The sequence below is a fragment of the Centruroides vittatus genome, unplaced genomic scaffold (assembly GCF_030686945.1).
Source record: "Centruroides vittatus isolate TY-2023 unplaced genomic scaffold, ASM3068694v2 scaffold_1152, whole genome shotgun sequence".
In the NCBI taxonomy this organism is placed as follows: Eukaryota; Metazoa; Arthropoda; class Arachnida; order Scorpiones; family Buthidae; genus Centruroides; species Centruroides vittatus.
The window spans coordinates 1,581,718-1,595,372 of NW_027122670.1; the positions used below are offsets into that span (position 1 = coordinate 1,581,718).

Sequence of the window (13,655 nt, forward strand, 5' to 3'; positions counted from 1 at the left end):
GAATGAGGATGAAACGAGTTTGGAAGTTGTATTGAAATAAGGATTTCGTTCCCTTGTATAGTTTATTTGGAAGTATACACGTATTGTTGATAACAGGACGATTCAATTAATTTTTTTAGTTCTTGCGCAGATATGCATAACTCCGTTCTTAGGCTAATCTCTGAATTAGATCCAAGTGGCTAAAGTGGTAACGTATCAGTTATCGCTCTGGAAGACCCGGAATTTTCATGGGTTGTCTGTTCCATCTAGGTTGGACCCTGTTCTTCACTACTCAGTCTCTCTAATGTGGGCCTGGCCGAACTCCGTGAGTAGGATTAAAAAGCCCTTTTACTGCCCAAAGGGCAAATAGAGAGAGAGAGAAAGAGAGAATCTGAATCAATCTTTATAAACATAAGCAATTATATTTCTAATAAATCTTCGTTAAAATCATTTATGTATCCATAAAACATTATTTATAGCATATATTGGACTATATAGTATAAATTTTAACAAACTATTTTTTAATTTAAAAATATAAAATTGTGATTTACTTAATTTCCAATATCTTGTTTATTACAAATCAGTTTACGTGAAACAATACATACGAAACAACCAACATCAATAAAATTGGACCATATTTTTTAACAATAGTAAAGAATTTCTATATTCAAAATTTTCAGAGGATTCTGTGCATTGTTTAATCTAAAAATAAATAAATATGTCGAAATATTTTCATGATAAAATAACTCGTGACCAGGTAAGTAGGCCTAATAACTTATTTATCGTCATTGTTATTATTTTATGCGAAAACAACTTTCACTTTAGAATATATTAATTCAAGAAGTGGATGAAGGACAACGATGCCTCGAATGCAAAGAAAGATGTTCTGGATTTAGCCCACATCCTTGGAGGTAGCATCATATACTGTCATTATTACAATATCCTCTGTTAATATGTGTTATATATTTTTTTTAGAATTAACTGCGATAACTGTAAATGTCCACGGTATTCTCATGATCTTTATCATCAGGATTTTGTCGATGTTCGAAACAAAATCGGTTTAGGGTCACAAGATCCTAATAATAAGGTTTTGAAACAAAAAACATTAGAAACAGGTTATTCTTGGATCCCTGTTGGATTAAGTAGTCAGAAGGTGAGGTAAACTCTAAATAAATTTAAAGCTGAAAATCATTCTTATAAATCTATCAGCCAAATTGCTGTACAGTAAGATGTTTTCCTAAAACCGTGAAAGATTCAGATTCGAATCCTATTTGGAATCTTTGGATCATTTATTATGATTTTTTTGGATCGGGTTTGAATTCAGATGTCACATGATGGAAAATCGTGAGAAATCCGAATGGATCCTATTGTGAGCCATAGTCATCAAATCCATAATGAGAATGGAAAAATTTCTTCATATCTGCAGGGTGAAAAAAATGGAACAAGAACCTTGTATTACTATGTTGCAAAGAAAGCTAAATGAAGTGAAAATGTAGGCTTGTTGTGGATTAGGAAAAACCTGTAATGATCTAAATCGGGTTTCCAAAGTGGGCGTTACCGCCCCCTTGTGGGCGGTGGGTAAATCTAGGGGGTTGCTGGAGGCAGAATACTGAACGGTAACCAAAGGTAAAAGTTGGGGTCACTGATGGGTTAGGAGCGTTGGGTATAACTTTATGAAACAAAGGGGGCGGTGGATCGAAAAAGTTTGAGAACCCCTGATCTAAATTGAGATCGCGTACAGCCATTATAAACTATGCCAAACGTTATAAAAATCAATATAACTAATTCTGATGAAAGTTGAAAATCATTCTTGCAGATCCGCGATTATTTCTTACAAATTCCTGCTGATAAAGTACCTCGATTGGGAACTCCTGGAGAAAAATATCGGGACCAACAACTGATGATTCAGCTTCCAAAACAGGATTTCGCATTACAGTATTGCCGATTTTTGGATCGCGAGTATCAAAATAATTATGAAGAATTTATTAATAATCGAAACGAAAGGGCATTAGATATTGGTAACGTAAAAAGTGCTGTAGAACAAACAACGGTATGAAATTGAAGATTTGACATTAAATTCTCAATGCTATCTATTCAATTTTATCTTCTTAACTACTTAGGAGTGCTTTCAATGTGGCGGAACTTTGATCAGGGGAGACATTGCAATAATTACTTCAAAATTTGGAGAACGAGTTATGTGGCATCCATCTTGTTTCGTTTGTTGTGTATGCAATGAATTGTTGGTAGATCTTGTGTACTGTTTAAAAGATCGAAAATTATATTGTGAACGTCATTATGCAGAAGAAATCAAACCTCGTTGCGCGGCTTGTGATGAGGTTAGTATCACAAAAATCTGTATATACTGTACAGTACAACAGTCATAACTCCCAATCTCTTTTCAGCTAATTTTTGCCAGAGAATACACTAAGGCTATGTCTAAAGATTGGCACATCACTCATTTTTGTTGTTGGAAGTGTGACGAATCCCTGACTAGTCAACGCTACGTGATGAAAAAAGAAAATCCATATTGTGTCCGCTGTTTCGAAAGAACGTACTCGAATATTTGTGACGAATGTGGACGAAAAATCGGAGTTGATTCAAAGGTATAATTTTATGAAATTTCTTATTTCAATCACTTCGACATCTCTAAGTACATTTGTATTAATTTACAATAGGACCTTTCATATAAAGATAAACATTGGCACGAAAGTTGTTTTGTGTGTTTCAAATGTCAGGATCAACTTATCAATAAACCCTTTGGTTCAAAAGGAAACAAAGTATACTGTTCTTCGTGTTACGATGATTGTTTTTCCAGTAGGTGTGATGAATGCAATGAGGTATTTCGAGCAGGTTTGTTACGTTTTCTTTATTCTTTATTCTTTAATGCGTAAAGTAATATAAAATTTCAAACTATCACGATATGTTTAAGGTACTAAAAAGATGGAATATAAAGGCAAGCACTGGCACGAGAAGTGCTTTTGTTGCTCGGCCTGTAATAATCCAATCGGAACAAAGAGTTTCGTTCCGAGAGACAATGTAATCTATTGCACCACCTGTTACGAGCAAAAATTTTCTATCAGATGTAATAAGTGTAATCAGATAATAACAACCGGCGGAGTGATTTATCGCAATGAACCGTGGCACAGAGAATGTTTCCGTTGTACTAATTGTCAAAAGTGTCTAGCGGGCCAACGTTTCACTACTTACGAAGAAAAGCCTTATTGCGCTGACTGTTTTGGAGAACTGTTTGCCAAAAGGTGTACCGTGTGCAACAAAGCTATCGCTGGTAAAATATGAAATGTTTATAAACCATATGTAACAAAATTAAAATTTTAATCGAATTTTATTTTAGGTCTCGGAGGAACCCGATTTATATCTTTCGAAAATCGAAATTGGCACAAAGATTGCTTCTTGTGTACCACTTGTAAAACGTCATTAGTCGGAAAGGGGTTCATAACCGATGGATCGGACATCCTTTGTACCGAATGTGCCAAACGCAAACTTACCTAAGAATTATTATTAATTTTTTTTGTTTATTTTTTGATGGAGTGGTTTCAAAAATTTGAACTGAATTAAATTTGAAGCATGAAAAAACTAATAATTTATAGAATTTTTAAAAATTTCGGGAATTTTCGTAAATTTTGTGAATGGTTGAAATGATTTGCAGAATAAAATGAAAAAAAGTCAAATTACTTGTCAAATATTACTGAAAACTGCTTATATATATACAGTATATAAATGAAGATTCGATCTGAACTATTAATAAGAGGATCGTGATAGGATACTCTTATAAATATTTCATTTACTTACTAAGGAAATAACTTGATAATTTTTATCGATATACTTTACGTATTCATTTATGTTGTTATTTTTCTGCAATTTCATTTCATATACTTTAGGTTTTTCTGTCATCCTTCCAGGCCCACGCCAATGGTCGCATGGAACACTGGGGTCGTGGGTTTGCGCCTGAACAACGGGTTAGTCAGGTAGAATTTTTCAGGTTTTCTTCACGTATCTAACACCTATATAGGGTCAGATTTCCATAGGAAGTCCTTCCGAGAGACATCCGCCTTGGCATCAAATCATTTAAATTACTGTATCCCATCAAAACCAAGCCAAACCTCTTTTCGCCCTAAGAGTACTAAGATAGCCTTTTTCCAGTACTAACATGATTTAAGGAACAAGAATACTATTCAATAACATCATTCTCAGAGACCGTTGTAAAGTTAGGATGTTTTTGATCAAACAGATTTTTTAAAACTTTTTCATGGTCATTGGATATCATTTACTTTGATTCTGTTGTTATTGTTTTATTACTTTGTTGTAATATTGAAGGAAAAGCTTGAATGTTGTAATATTTTGCAGTTTTATCTTACTTATAAAAGTCAATAAATATATATTTGACTGCACTACGAAAATTGCACTCAATATTTATTTATTGACTTGTGTAAATGACATATAAATTCCCACTGGCGTCTGTTTGTCCTTTCTTAATGCAGTTAGATGAAAGTCCAGAACGGATATGGAAAGGTAGGGCAGGAGGCCCCGATTAACTGAATACACGAACTTCCGGTTTGGATCGGAAGTCACGTTATTTCAATTCAAAAATTTTTTCCCTTGAAGAATTAGATAGATGGCAGCCATGACTCTATTGTAAACAGGAAAAGTATGATGTACAGGGGCAAGACACTAAAATCGAGAGCTTATTAAAATTGTAGTAAGGCATTGTGTCACAATATGCGGGGTGTTTTTTTTATCTTGAGACAATGAAATAACTTACTTGGATTTCATTATTTTGAGAAAAAGGTATCTAGAAAAGTTGTAGGGTTTCGAAGGCCAAATCAATTGGTAACCTTGGATGTGACCTTGACCTTGACCTTCAAGGTCATTTGAGGGTCAAGTCCGTTTTTTCAATGGGAACACATATTTTTGACCCTGGCAATGGAAAGAATGGGAAATTTCATAACTAGATATACCTTTGACCTTATGGTCTAGGTCAAAGGTCACGATTATTTTAAGGTTTAAATTATAAGCTTTTTCTAATGGGAAACCATACTTTTTATTACTGGAATGGGCAGGGAGGTAAAATTTACATTTTTTCATGACCTTATTACTTTGACCTTTAAAAGCATTCACTACTTTTAGCACCACCCAGGAGTAACAATGTGGAAGTAGTAGTTTTCTTCTCCCTTTGAGGTGCTTATTTTCAGTGAGACCCTTTGCCTCTCACTATCATGGCGCTTGTTTTTTTGTGAGTTACCTTACTTCTTGCCATTGCTTGAGATGTTGGTTTTGGGAAAAATTTTATAACAAATGTTCAAAAAAATGCCCTTTCACTTCGATGCATTTGTTGAGCCGCACTTAAAATCATCACACTTGAGATGACCTTCAGAGGTCAAATTTGGGGTACTCAAGGTCATGGCTGATTGTGAAATTTCCCACTCTTTCCATGTAAATGTAACTTTTACCTCCCTGCCCATTCCTGTAATAAAAAGTATGGTTTCCCATTAGAAAAAACTTATAATTTAAACCTTAAAATAATCGTGACCTTTGACCTAGACCATAAGGTCAAAGGTATATCTGGTTGTGAAATTTTTCGCTCTTTCCATTGCCAGGGTCAAAAATATGTTCCCATTGAAAAACGGACTTGACCCTCAAATGACCTTGAAGGTCAAGGTCAAGGTCACACCCAAGGTCACCATTTGATTTGGCCTTCAAAACCTACAACTTTTTTAGATACTTTTTTTCTCAAAATAATGAGATCCAAGTAAGTTATTTCATTGTCTCAAGATAAAAAAACACCCTGTATAATTGATTGTTCTTTGCTATTGTAAATAAATTTACACAGGTCATTTACAGAATAAGTTGCCAAAGCTAAATGGTAAAGAGGACGATTTTAGGATCAGCTTAAGCATTCACTACAGACAGCTGTTATATTGGAAACACAAACTTGTTGCAATTGACACACTTGTATTCTGTCTTGCAGTTTTTATTTGCATTTCTGTTTTTAAAGTTGTACGTTGAGTATTTTTTTAATTCTCAATTGAGTTAATCGTGAATATACCGAGTTTCTATGCGCCTTTCCTAAATGATCTGTAAGTCAAGTGCCTAAATGATTTGTAAGTCAAGTTCTTGGTGATTCTTAGAACAACCAAGAATTTTTCATGGGCGGTCTATTCCAGGAAACAATGTTCTTCGCCCAGACTCTATCCCGCGTCGAAAGCAAGATATACTTAACCGCACGATGCATTGTACATTGATGCCTTGAACATTGATACAATGAACCTTACCTGTCAGGTACAGAACACTTACAATATTTAGTATAAAAGTGCTAATTTAATTGTATTTTGATAAGAATGGATTAATTGATTAATCCATTTTTAATTAATCCAGGCTAAGATGGGAACTAATTTTTTTTCTTTATTAAAACGTAAAAAAGGTGCTGTAAAATGCACCGTAATGTTTCTATGGAAAGATGTACCGGTACCTCGTATTTCGAATTTTCTGATTTCTGCTCATTCTCCCTATTTTTACTGTAAATGATGCGTAGCGTAATCAGATTATCTTATTTATTGTAAAATTAAATGATAATAATAGTTACCTTTACTTGTAGTGCTTTTTGCACTGCAATCATAAAAAATTAAAAAGTAATACATCATTAGGATAAAACATAGTTAATTAATTATCAAAGCACTTTAGCTCTTTTTAGGACTTATCACACACACTATTGAGAACTCACTCAGATTCATGAACATTAAACATTTATTCGTAACCACGGTGTGCATTTCGGGCAGATAAGTTGTCCCTCTTCGGCCGTTACAATCACTAAATTATAAGTATCTGAAAGGTAAAAGACCCTATTTTACAAACCGTACAATAATCAAGTAGATTACTTTTTTAAAAAATGTTATCTATACATACGTAATCCATAATTGTAAATTCGTTTATCTTGTATCAACAACCTTCTTATTAACCATACAAAGATTATATTTCAAGCAATTCAATAAGGCTTATCCTGTTTGTCTTACGAAATATTTCACAATATCCTATTTACATACCGGTATTTTAACAATTATTTGGGCAATATTGTCAGCTAGATTCCAATAAAACATAGTGTTTTACATCAGCATCTACGGCATAGAAATTTATCACCGACAATGAACTTACAATACAATTAAATTTTATTTTACCTGCTGATATAGAATATAACGTAGGGAAAATATGGTAATCAGTCAAATTTTTACCCCTCCCCAATTTTTTCCATTTTTCGACGTTTTGATACTCAAGGAATTCAAAAATGTAAAAAAATCCTTTACATTTTTAAATTTTCAATAAGTATTAGAACTTTTTTAAATTGTTAAAATTAAATGAAGTTGTACATTTAAAGCTCATTTGCAATATCTTGCTGATGAAGAATATCTCATTAGAAATACTGACAAAATCTGAGACACGTAATGAAAACAATACTGCAAAGAAAAACATTTATACCTTAAAACTATGGCAAAGAAAAAAAAATTAAAAAGTGATGATAACATTTTCTCTTACATTTATAATTGAATATTTCTCAAAAAAGAAAAAATTCATACTTTTGAATCCAATACCCGTGTTTAATGTGTTTAATAATACCTGAAACTGTGTTAAAATATATTAATAATAATTATTAATATATATAATTTATATATATATATATATATATTCCATTACGCATAATATTTTCCTACCTTCGTGGTGTCGTTTCTGTCATCATTTTTGAAATAAACATCCATGGATAAAGTAATAAATCCTCGTATCTGAAATAATATAGTAAATATAAGTTTGAAATATATAGCAATTTTTAAAATCAAACCTAAGTTTTATTCATGAATTAAAAAAAAACTAACTTACGTTTGATGGGATGATTGATAAAATCCAAAAATATACAAAAATTATAATTTCTACTAAAATACAGAAGATGAATGAAAGTAACAATTCAGTCGTAAAGTATTTGGATAATAATATATATATAATGATAGCATTGAACACGGGAATTATCGTTATTATACAAAGTAGATGTACTTCTCGCAGAATGCAATCCATCTTTTTTATGAAATAAAATATTAAAGAAAATTCAATAAGTATTAATTTGTTCTGTAACGTATATCTACCTTTCATTTTTTCTTTTACTTCTGTTTCAAACGTTTGCAACAGCCAAATAGGAAGATAAGTTAAAAGAAAAAAAAAACCTAATGCGTAAAATATGGTACCTACAACGATAAATGAAAGTATGGATACGTGAAGGGTACAAATCAGTTGGTGTAATATCGAGTTATTTTCTTTAAAGAAGCGAATAAAGATATATATCACATTGAAAAATAATGAGATAATCAAAGCAAAAAATGTACCTATATAAGTTATAATTTCTTGGAATTTTTTCAATTTCGAAAGCGATTTTATTTTACATTTTATGTTTTCGTCAATGAACTCTATGGCATTTCTTATCATCGTTGAATTCCAGTTAAATAATACGACGTAAAAGAGACTTGTGGTTATCGCCATAAATGCTAAATAACGAAATACTCCTTCGAATTTATTCCAGAGTTGAGGGACGGCACAAAAGCTCGAGAGCACATCACTTTTAAATAAAAATGTCGATATTTCCCTTGGAAACAAGATGAAGATCAATACCGTTGATAAAATATACACTTCGATTAATATAACTGCTCTGAATATGTTATCGTTTCTTTTAAAAATGAATATTCCAAAAATCTGTAAGATATTAATGTAAGGTCGTAGACATTCGTAAACAGAATTATACATGACGAAAAATTTGACGAAATATCCACAGAAACTTTCAAATTCGATGCTCGTTTACTCACAATGAAATTCGAGTGTTATGTTCGCTGCTCACATGAATTATTTACTTAAATTATCGATGTATCTTTATTGGAATTTTGTTAAAATTTTATTATAGTCCTTGTATAGTCACTATAATAAATCATACGGTTTAGAGATAATTACACGACAGCACTATGCTTGCAATCAACGAAATAAGCTCTGAAATATAGATTTATTGATCGAGACAATTACCAAACAAAATCTATAATGTATGGTAATGGACTTTCGATGGAGTAATTGCCATTCGTTTATCGGAAAAATGTTAATTGCTCATGCGACCTATTGATTCTAAATCTAGATTTGTCGTAATATCTAATATACAGGATCTAATTACCCGAAACAAATTTGATATATACGCACTATTTAGATTTTCGGGAAGAAAAATTTTAGTTTTAATTTCGAGAAGAATTGCAGATGTATAATACGGAATTTTGCTCAGGTGCTCTTTACGTTTCTTCCACGAGATGACATTAGATTCTGCTCAATGTCTACACTTACGTGTATGAACAAATTTCTTCGGTTCTGGCAAAAGATAATAGTTTTGGAGGTGTTTCAATTTATAGTTATGTGCATATTATATAGCAGAAGCAACGAATCATCACGCCATGGGCAAATTCATGTTTTCAAATGAGAACGAGACTCACTTCTTGCTTTTCCTAGAAAGCCTGCTAGTGGCCGAGTGGGTAAAACCACTAAACATTGGTCGTGGGTTCACGCCTCGCCAACATGCTGGCCACGTGGAGTTTACCAGGTTTTTTTTACCTTAGTAATAGGGGCCAGTTTTCCTTAAAAGACCTCCCTGGAGGCATTCCCCTCGGCAAATTTCCAGGTGTCGCGTTGCCGTAACCAAATAAACTAAACCAAGCCTTTCAAATATTGTGAGCCTGGCCGAGTCCATAATGGACTTGCTAAGAGGCCCTCTAGTGCCCACAGGGCGGAAAGAGTTAAAAAAACCAAGCCTTTCCTAGAAACAGACAACAGGGATTTTAGGGGTGCTTGTAAAAATGTATATCATATTTCCGTTGCCAATATTATGGTTTACTCGCAGTCGAGAAAAGTTTAGCTTATTTATTTATTTGGTGGGATCAGCAGATACGAACTATTTATTTATCCACGTTTCCCCCGAATTTCACTTCTCCGAACTCGTGTTATGTCGTATTTCACTTGAAGACGCAGTAAGAATATTAACTAAGTAGTAATTACAGGAAATCCTCGTTAATTCAAACTCGGATAGTTCGAAATCCCTTTGTTCATAAAGGGCGTAACATAGCATAAGGTACCGGTACAGGTAGTTTCACCAGAGTCGATAGATATACCGGTTCTTGCGCTATGCTCTCCAGTAGAATTAATTTCTCAGGTTGCCGATAGCTGGAGTGAGAGTCGCTCTACGTCGAGAAGTTTGTTTATCTATTTGGTTACTAGATAGTTTTTCCGTTTTCCAGCATTTTTGTAATTTTTTCTACTGTTCTGTCAAAAAATCTTATTCGTAATTATATTTTTTAATTTTATATCATGTAAAAAGAAAGAAAAGTGTATAATCGAACTATCACTATCACTGTCAATATCTAATAATACTGTCTGAACTCTTGTGTGAGGGTATAGAAAGTACGAACGAGTCGACACGGAGAACTTGGTTTACAAAAAAAAAAAAAAAAAAAAAAATATGATGATGATGATTTTAACTTAAGATGAGGCTGTAGATAGATCGAAAATGCAGTAGTTATATTTTCGATTTAATTTATCCAGGTTTTAAATAAATAACTGTTTAAAACTATTAAAACTAATATCTCAAATACTATAGTAGAGAGAACAGAGACTTATCACACTGTTACTGATAACATAAAAATGGCACCTCTATCATCGAAATACAATCTTCTGTCATCTGAATGTTACCAGTAGCATTGTGATAAGTCTCTGTTATCTGTACTATAGTATTTGAGATATTAGATTCAACAATTTTCAAGACAAGAAGCTCTTTTGTAATGTTTAAAACTGTTATATTGCTGCATATTGTGAATGAAAGTTTTGTACATAATGTTCTATGTATATCTGTTTGAATAGGTAATGGTAAAACAAAAAACAAAACAGTAAATTGCAAATTTATTTACTTATTTTTATTACATATTTATGACAATATATAATTAGGAAAACCATAGCTTATATTCTGATACATTTAAATAGCCATAGAAATTTAATCCAGATAAAGACAAACGATTTTTGAAATAACTTTAACACTACATAAAGTGTATAGTGAGAAATAGTATTTGGGATGAAATAGTTTTGTATTTTTGACATGAGAAATTACATTTCTTAAGACACTCACATTGGCTCTATATATTTTGGTAGTTTATATAATATTCTGCACTATCAAAAGTAGAATATAAATGAAGATTTATTGATGGCCTGCTACACCTGTCTTTTGTTTATATAGGTTTAAAATATCACTCACATGTCTCTCTTTCAGCCTCCATACATCCCTAATCACTATCACTGTCAATATCTAATAATACTGTCTGAACTCTTGTGTGAGGGTATAGAAAGTACGAACGAGTCGACACGGAGAACTTTAGTGATTTCTTCGATGGGACAAATTGATAACAAGCGTGCTTGATAGAGCAGACCAGTGGCGTAGCGTAGTGGGGGCGGCACTTTTAGGGGGCGGCAAAATTTCACAATAAATAATAATATCTTGTAAAAATACCTAAATAAGGGGGTGGCGAAATTTTCCTCCGCCCCGGGCGTCTGACACCCACGCTACGCCACTGGAGCAGACGCTTATAAGGAGGAATCCATTTATCTCAATAGGGACTAGACAAAGACAACTATCCAAATTAACAAGATAACCCTTTAATTTTCCTTGGAACCTACAATACATCCAGGAAAACACACAGAAACGTACGGAGCCCGACAATCCAATCTACCGAATAGCGTTACAATTCTCCCGACAAATAATAGCGAGGTTGAGGCCGAAGTTTTAAATGCGGAAACGTGTACGTCGGACGTTCAGCGCCGCTTTCCTGTAAGCCTAGAAGTTTGACAATGGTGTTTGGAAAGTCAGTGGAATTATGCTCGGCATTCCAAACGCCATTGTCAAACTTCTAGGCTTACAGAAAAGCGGCGCTGAATGCCCAATGCATACGTTTTCGCATTTAAAACTTCGGCCTCAACCTCGCAAATATGTTACAGAATTCCCGTAATGCGCAGACATAGAACGTACCGACAATGAGTTTAGAGTATACCGCTTCTTTTACTACTCATCGGACAGGAAACAGTTCGGGAACGAAATCTTCCCGCTGACCTGGTTGCAGTCTTTACTTTCTCGCTTCCCGACTAATTCCACACGCACTTTCACACACCACCACTACTTCGCTTCTCTATTTTCGTCCTCTCTCTATTTCCGTTCTAACTTCTCTAACACCCTCCAATAAATCTCCTACCCTCGGTTACACACCCAGATTTACACAACTCCTTTCCACCGAGTCGGACTCACCACGTAGCGAAGGGGGGCAGGAAAAGACGTAAGGCACACTTGCATCCTACATTTACCTATTTTGTCAACCTGTAACTCACCATCTTCTAATAATCTTTTTTTTTTAACAGACTTCGAAATCCAAGAACTAAATCTCAGTAGATTTAGTTCTTAGATTGAACTAACTTTTAATCTCCTTCTCTAACCTATTTCTAACTTTTCTGGTTCAACGTGGTTCAACTTTAATCTCTCTCTATATCATTAATAAATACAATATAAATTGTGAATAACATATATCATAACTCTTTTCTCACTGCAAACTTCAATAATTTACCTAATATTATTAAATAAAAAGAAAGTTATGGGCTTAACCTTGATGAACTTCAAAGCCACTCTAAATCCTAAATCTCTTTTTTTGTAAAACTTTAAATCTATTCTATCTTAACACATGGTTTAACATTTCTATACATTTCCATAATTAAATGTATATAATTCTCTTCATTCCCTTTTCTTTCTGATTCATAGAGTTGTCAGCCCACCAGTGGCCAAGCGGTCGGTCTTCGTTCCCTGAACACTGGTAGTTCGGTCATGGGTTCGAGCCTCGCTCGGACGGGCTGGCCACGTGGAGTTTTCCGGGTTTTCTCCACGTCTGTAAGGCCTAAATAGGGGCCAGTTTCCCTTAAAAAGACTTCCCAGAAGGAATCCCCCTAGGCAGATCGTCCAAGTGTTCCGTTGTCATAACTAAACAAACATAACGTTGTCGGGGAATCCCGAAGACATTCCATATTAATAATGTATATACAGGCTTAACTAAAAATTTTTTGACTACGTTTTCTTGCCCTTAACGTAAACTCCCAAAAAATATTTAAAAATGAACACAAATTGTATGCAAAAACACAGTTTAATCAATTTAAAGTCTAAAATCGTGAAAGTGACAGTTAATAGAAATATAAATATTAACGACATTTACGAATAAATAATGTTCAAAACCGAATTGAAGTAATATTTATAAGTGGTTCTTTAAAAAAATAAATAAAAACAATATCTGAGTTAAAACCGAGAAAATTTCATATATTAAAAGAATTTTAAATGTTTACAGCTGACTCCAGCCAAACTTCGGACAACGCACGATCGAAGCGCTCGAAGTGGCAGAAATATTTATTAAACCAAAATAGTAGCATTAGTGCAAACACCAGTAGTTTCACTTACAAGTTAGAGGCCGGTCCCTTTGATCATCCGCCAGCGCCCCTAGCAGTCAGCAAAAGAAATACTGATGAGCAAGCAATACCGAATGTTAGGATACGCTGCTTCACTTTAATAAAAAATTTATTTC

General features: G+C 33.6%; 1 protein-coding gene across 1 annotated transcript; it reads left to right on the top strand.

The window, feature by feature from the left end:
• Nucleotides 1-538: 538 nt before the first annotated feature.
• Nucleotides 539-3,554, top strand: LOC136986560 (four and a half LIM domains protein 1-like). The gene is made up of 9 exons (XM_067284126.1): nucleotides 539-736; nucleotides 805-890; nucleotides 955-1,132; nucleotides 1,796-2,029; nucleotides 2,100-2,315; nucleotides 2,382-2,582; nucleotides 2,655-2,829; nucleotides 2,909-3,265; nucleotides 3,332-3,554. The coding sequence occupies exons 1-9, from the start codon at nucleotides 698-700 to the stop codon at nucleotides 3,487-3,489; spliced, it is 1,644 nt and encodes a 547-aa protein (XP_067140227.1). The 5' UTR covers nucleotides 539-697; the 3' UTR covers nucleotides 3,490-3,554.
• Nucleotides 3,555-13,655: the final 10,101 nt, after the last annotated feature.